The 6909-nt window shown below is 47.1% G+C and overlaps 1 protein-coding gene across 2 annotated transcripts in view; it reads right to left on the minus strand.

Moving 5' to 3' along the window:
* The window catches only part of NELFA (negative elongation factor complex member A), a 31196-nt gene extending 24954 nt beyond the window's left edge, over nt 1-6242 (minus strand). The window contains exon 1 of one of the 2 annotated variants that reach the window (XM_027773584.1): nt 5837-6242. In XM_027773584.1, the coding sequence (XP_027629385.1) occupies nt 5837-6046 (210 nt within the window). In that variant the 5' untranslated portion in view covers nt 6047-6242. The remainder of the gene's footprint in view (nt 1-5836) is intronic. The other variant, XM_006152907.3, reaches the window with a different exon arrangement.
* Nucleotides 6243-6909: the final 667 nt, after the last annotated feature.

The following is a 6909-nucleotide window of genomic DNA, read 5'->3' on the forward strand; positions in this document are numbered from 1 at the left end:
AGGAGAAGGGATTGTGGTGTGGCCATCCCCCCGGGGGGTGATTTCTCGCTTTCTGTCTTTCTGTCTCTCTCTTTCTGGCAAGCACACGTACCCTATAGTAAAAACCTCCAAAAGAAAGAAAGAAAGAGAGAGAGAGAGAGAGAGAGAGAGGAAGGAAGGAAAGGAAGGAAAGAAAGGAAAGAAAGAAAAGAAAGGAAGAAAGAATTCCATTATGAAACTTTCCAAGGAAGGAAAAAATAGGTTACAACTCCTTTTTTTTTTTTTTTTTGAGAGGTTTTTGCTATAGGGCGCGTGCACTCGCCAGACAGACAGAGAGAGACAGAGAGACAGAAAGCAGGAAATCACCCCCCAGGGGGGATGGCCACGCCGCAATCCCTTCTCCTCCATTCTCCTCTTGGGATCTTGGGCACGCACGCACACGCGCCCGGCGTGAGTTTAAGCCACCGGGTCCGGGACTCGAACCACGGTCGACTACGTGGGAGTCCAGCGACATAGCCATTACGCTAACTGCTGGTCCCACAACTCCTTTTATAAGGGTAGCTTAATCTTAATACTGAGATCTGACAAAGACAATCTCGAAAAATAAAACTGTAGGTCAGTCTCATCCATGAACACAGACAAAAAATTCCTATACAAATACTCAGGACAATATGATCCAACAATATAAAATGACAAATTTAGGTTTACCTCAGGAATGTAAGGTTGGTTCACAAATAATGCTATTTAGTTAATGTGGTGCTATCAATTGATATTCTAAGCATTTGATAAAATAAAAAATTTATTTATGTTCATACTCAGTAGAATGGTTTTATCTATAAAAGAGACAAGAACAAGCGTTGTCAAAATGTGAGAAACAGAATGCTCAAAAATCACTAGACAGAGTAGGGAAGGGTGTAAAATGGTGTAACCATCAAAAAGTCTGGCAGTTCCTCAAAACGTTGAACAGAATTACTCTATGGCCCAGCAGTTCTAATCCTGGGTACATACCCAGAAGAACCGAAAATGTTATGTCCACACAAAACTGTGTACATGAATGTTAATAGCAGCAGCATTCACAATAGCAAAAAGTTAAAATAATCCAAATGCCCACCAACTGCTGAATAACAACATATCAATAAAATGTGGTCTGGCCATGTAATTCATCCAGCAACATAACAGAAGGACATACTGACACATGCTATGTGAATGAACCTTGGAAACATGCTGAGTGAAAGAAGTCAGATGAGAAAGACTGCATGTATGATTCAATTTTCTTGAAATGTCCCGAATGAGCAAATCCACACAGGCAGAAAGATTAGTGGCTGCCCAGGACAAGGAGGAAGGGGGAGAGGGGTTATAATGAGTACAGGATGCCTTTTGGGGATGACAAAATGTCCTAAAATCAGCTACGACAATCAACTATGTGGATGTGTGAAAAAACACTTGGGACCAGGTGTTGGTGCAGTGGTAATGCAACTGTGCCCTCATGGGAAAGGTCCTGGGTTTGCAGGATTGCTCTACACTGAAGGGGATAGGGTCAGGAGACAGACACGTGGTGCACATATTAAATATCTGAACCAAGGGGCCAGCAGGTGGCATGGTGGTTGGGTCGCTGGGCTCCCACATGGCTGACCGTGGTTTGAATCCCGGACCTGGCGGCTTGCTTTCTCACTTTCCCTCCCTCTGTCTGTCTCTCTCTCTCTCTCACACACGCTGTCTCTCTCTGGTCAAATTAAAAGTAAATAAGTTAAATTAAATAAAGTAATTTTAAAAAAAAATTCTGAACCAATATGCCCAAATTCACAAATTATAAGATTCAATTTTTAAGAGGACTTCGCCCCAAAATGTATACACTCAACTCAATCTGAAAATCCCAACAGGTTTCAGAGCCAGTTGGGTAGCATGGAAGTTAAGCTGGATCCCACGTGGCCAACTGTGCAGTTAAGCTCTGTATTTGATGGTTTGAAAAATAGGACAGCTAGGCTGCCAGGTGGCATGGAGGTTGGGGTGCTGGACTCCCACATGACCGACCATGGTTCAAATCCTGGACCTAATAGCTTGCTTTCTCACTTTCTCTCTCTCTGGTCAAATTGAAAAATGATAATAAATAAAATTTAAAATAAATAATTCTTTAAAAAAAAAAAAAGGAAAGAAAAACAAGACAGCCATGGGCCCAGCAGACGGTGTAGTAGTTACGTCACTGGACTCCCACATGGCCAACCATGGTTCCAGTACCGGACCTCGGCTTGAAAATTACACTCGGTGCGTGTGCATGCATGCGTGTGTTTGTGTGTGTCCATGCCCACCCAAGATCCCAGGAGGAGAATGGAGAAGGGATGGCAGTGTGGCTATTGCCCTGGGGGGTGATTTCTCACTTTCCCTTTTACTATCTCTGTCTAGGCCTCAAAAACCGCAACAAAACAAAACAAAACACCCTCAAGTCACGTGTGTGCACGTGCCCAAAATCCTAAGAGGAGGATGGAGGCAGGATTATGGTGTAGTCATCCCCCCAGAGAATGGTTCTACCTCCCACCCTTGGTGAATACACATGCCCAATGGCAAAAACAACCAAAAAACCAAAACAGTCAATAGGTTTTAAATATGTAACCTGAAAAGTGAAAATAAAATACTCATGGAGGCACAAAGGGGCACCAAGAATAGTCAAAACACTCCTGAAGAGGAGTAACACAGGAAGTTTTGCCCTACTTATTAACCATCCAGACTTACAAAGAAAAGACAACTACGTAACAGGTTGTTAGAGCAATACACAAATGGTCCCAAAGAACAAAGCAGAGTTCAGAAACAGACCTACAGCAGAAATGTCCTACGGTCTGCAGGGGACCACCGGGTGTCAACACCCAATATGGGGGAGGGCAGCTAGGGCCAGGACACACCACCCTACCCCGCCCCCTGGATGTGCAGCCAAGCAAAGGAAGATGAATGGAAACAGTTATTTCAATCAGCAGTGCCTAAAGACGGATGTCCCTGTGAAAAACAGTAAAACTGAATTTCTAGCTTCATACAATCAAGTCTAGGTAGACTGAAGATTCAAGAGCGACAGGCAAAACTATACAGCTCTGCCAAGTAACAAAAGGAGGGTTCTCTGGCTTTCCAAGCGGAAATATTTCTTTTTTTTTAGGGACCAGCAAATGGTGTAATGGTTACATCACTGGATTCCCATGTAGTCGACAGTGGTTCGAGATCCAGACTCGGTGGCTTAAAAACTCACGAGGAGCACATATGATTGTATGCCCGAAATCCCAAGAGGAGAATGGGGAAGGGGCTGCGATGTGGCCATCTCACATTCTGTCTCTATTTCTCTGGAAAGCACATGTGCCCTATATCAAAAATCTCTCTAAATAAAAAAAAAGAGAGAGAGAGAGAAAGAAAAATAACTTTTGGATCGCAGATGGTGCAGTGGTTAAAGGCTTGGATTCCCACATGGCTGACCACGCTTCGAGTCCTGGACCTGGTGGTTTGCTTTCTCCTCCCCTTTCTCTGGTCAAATTAAAAAATGACAAGTGGAATTAAATAAATAAAGCCTTAAATTTTTTTAATTTAATACTATTTATTTTTTAACTTGCTTTAGGGCACACATGCTCACCAGAGAGAGAGAGAGAGAGAGAGAGAGAGAGAGAAGTGAGAAAGCAAACTGCCAGGTCCAGGACTTGAACCACAGTTTACAATGTGGGAGTCTAGTGCCTTAGTGACCATGCCATCTGCCAGTCCTAGGGAAAGTATTCCTTTTTTTTTTAGTAATAATTATTTTATTTCACTTCACTTATTTATTCATTTATTTCTTTTCATTTGAGCAGAGAGGGACAGAGCAAAAGAGAGAGAGAAGATAAGTGAGAGAGCAAGCCACCAGGTCCGGGACTCAAACCGTGGTCAGCCATGTGGGAGTCCAGCACCCCCAACCACCACACCACCTGCTGGCCCTGGGAAAGTATTTCTTAAAGGAGATACAATCAGCACCAACTTTAGAGAAAAAGATGAATGTATCAATCTACTTTAAAACCAAGAGACACTGTCCACCCAATATTCTGGGAAGAAAGCTAAGTCAAGCCACAACTCGGAGATATTTGTAATATATTCAACCACAAAGAACTCCTATCCAGCATCTATAGGAAAGGAATGGGGAAGGGGAGGAAGGACAAGGGAATGACAGGACAGAACACTTTTACAAAGGGGGAAGGAAAAAAAAAAAAGACAAAGCAAGAAAAATGGCTTTGAAAAAACATAATTTAGGAGAATGGAGGAGAAGAGATTGCAGGGTGGCCATCCCCCCTGGGGGGTGATTTCTCACTTTCTGTCTCTCTCTGGTGAGTGCACACGCCCTATAGCAAAAACCTCTCCAAAATAAAAAGAAAAAACATAATCTACAAAAAAAAAAAAAAAATTAAAACAGTAACTAAGCAAATAAACACATGAAAAGATTTTGACTGTATTAGTATTTAGGCAGATACACTTAAAAAACCACCCAGCAATATTTACACATCCGCCAGATTGATATGTTTTGGTGCATAATATAAATTTGATAGCACCATTCTGAAAAACAATTTGGCACAATCTATCCCCCACTCCCCAGCACACACACACATTCAAGCTCAGGAACACATGGGCAATATTGGGGGTAACATTATTCACAACAGTAAAAACCTAAGGGGACACCACTTAAGTGCTGCCCCATGATAGAAAGATAAAGTGCTGGACTCAGATAATGAGATATTTTACAGCAGTGAAAATTAAACCGCAGTCGGCTGCAGGTTGGAGAGGTCCGTCATGGTGTTAACCAAAAGCAGACAGACACACCCACACCACACACAAAACACACACAACATGATATAATTTTAAGTCAAATCAGACAAAACCAAAGTCTGTCGTTTAGGACTGCATATAATTGATAATACTACAAAGTCTCAGGAGCAAGCACTGTTGTATTTCTTCATCTGTGTGTAGATTACAGCAGTGAGTCGCGCTGCCTATTAAGCATTAAGCTGAGCAAATATGCACACGTGTACATGTTATACCTCCGTAGAAACCAACTATAACTTACGTCACGATAACGCAACAGATAAGAATGTTTAAAACCATGGCGTTTCAATATCTTGCCAAACGACCTGAGTATATTTTAGAGGGTAAGGGACACAATATATACCGTTTAATAAAAAAAAAAAAAAAAAAAAAAAAAAAACCCCAAAAAACCAATCTAACAAACCCCAGAAAACCAATCTCACTAATCAGAACCACGCAAAAACATTTGCGTACTGAAAAGAACCGAAAGACCAGGATACTTTGTAAGGCAAAAACAACAAAACTAGAGTCGACAGTCACACGAAAGTTACAAAGTCCCAAACCAAGCTCGGGCTGAGACACGCCGTCTGGGACCCGCTTCCTCGGACCCGGCCCGCACCTTCCTAAGCCCCGGATCTCTGGAATTCCAGGCGTAGTCAAAGGCTTCTCCCCAGAACTCTGGCCTCCGTGCCCTGCCGTCAGGCCTCTCCCGCGGCGCCCTCCTACAGTCGGCGGGGGACGGAAAGTGTGGAAGGGAAGTGAGGATCGAGACCTGGAGAGGAGGTGGGCAGGTTCGGGTTAGGAGGCTCTGAAGGTGCGTGAGAGACGCCGAGGCCGGGAGGCCGTGGGGGAGATTGGGTGGAGGGTCACGGAGAAGGTTCGGAGGTGGGTGACGGAGGATCGGAAGGTTTGGGAGTCGGAGTGGGAACTTGCGAGGAAGCACCAGGGGAGGCTCAGGAGGGGGTGGCAGGGGGAGGCTGGAGGGACTTGGGCTAGGGTGGGATTGTCGGGGTGCGAGGGAGGCGCAGCCAACACACGGTGCGGCCGGCCCTGCGCCCCTCACCTCGTCCACCGTGCGGCGCGGGAGGTGCAGCGTCCCGAGCAGCAGCTTGAGCTTCACGGCCGACGAGAGGCCGTGAAAACAGAGGCGGATGTTGTCGATGACCGCGGCCGTGAGCAGGGAAGCGATGCTGGGAGGAGCCCACAATTCGTCTGTGGCCCCTAGTTTGTTGTGCAGCCACAGACCAGTGTCGCTCTCTCGCATGGACGCCATCTTGGGGGGGAGCCGCGCGCCGCGGGGCCGGCATCTTATGAAGACACCTACGCGCCCTCGGCGAGGACCCCCATCATGGCGGCGCCGGGCTGTCTGCGGCTGCGATGACGTCGCTGGCGGCGCGGCTCGCACGGGGCGGGTCTAGAGCGACAGCGCTTCTTAGTGGTGCCTCTGAGATGCAGAGCAACGAGGCGCCGCGGGGGAAGCCCTTTCAGCCTCCGTAACACAACATGGCGGCGCCCATGGCCAGCTCGTGGATGGGCGCGGAAGAGTCTGCGTCGCGTAGTTGTGACGTATTGCGCGGCAGCCAATCCGTAGGAGTCCCGCGGCCGGGGCGGAGTGGGCGGTAGCCCCTGCCGATGTTCCCTGCGTAGGCTGTCTGTAGTCTAGACCCTGTAGTCTAGGGATCCCTAATTCGTCTTCCAAGTGCTGGTCCACGCGGGAGAGCGGCATGCTTGATGGGGCCGCAGCTCCAGGTTGCACTTGCCTCACGGCTGTCCCTCGCTTTCTCCTTCGTCGTTTTGGACCTAAATGGGTCACCGGCCCGCGAGAGTGTCCACTTCCGTCCAGACACCCGCGATACCCGTACCCCTCAGCACTTGGACAGCGCCGATCTGTGGCCTGCCAGCGGATGACTCGATAGCTTCTGCTGCAGTGTCCAAGGGCTCCTTCCAGCGATGCGGTGGCCTCGGACCTGCGAGCGCCCACCTACCCTGCCCATTGAGAGGGCATGCAGAGGTGACGTTCCCGATCTTGCGCTGACCTCACTTATGCTCTCAATCTCCCAAATAGTGAACCTCATTGTTGCTTCCAGTTGCCCAGCCAGCAAAGCTGCATGTCTTGTACTTGCTGGGACCGGTTTC

This window comes from Tupaia chinensis, unplaced genomic scaffold (assembly GCF_000334495.1).
Source record: "Tupaia chinensis unplaced genomic scaffold, TupChi_1.0 Scaffold000360_1, whole genome shotgun sequence".
NCBI classification, from domain to species: domain Eukaryota; kingdom Metazoa; phylum Chordata; class Mammalia; order Scandentia; family Tupaiidae; genus Tupaia; species Tupaia belangeri.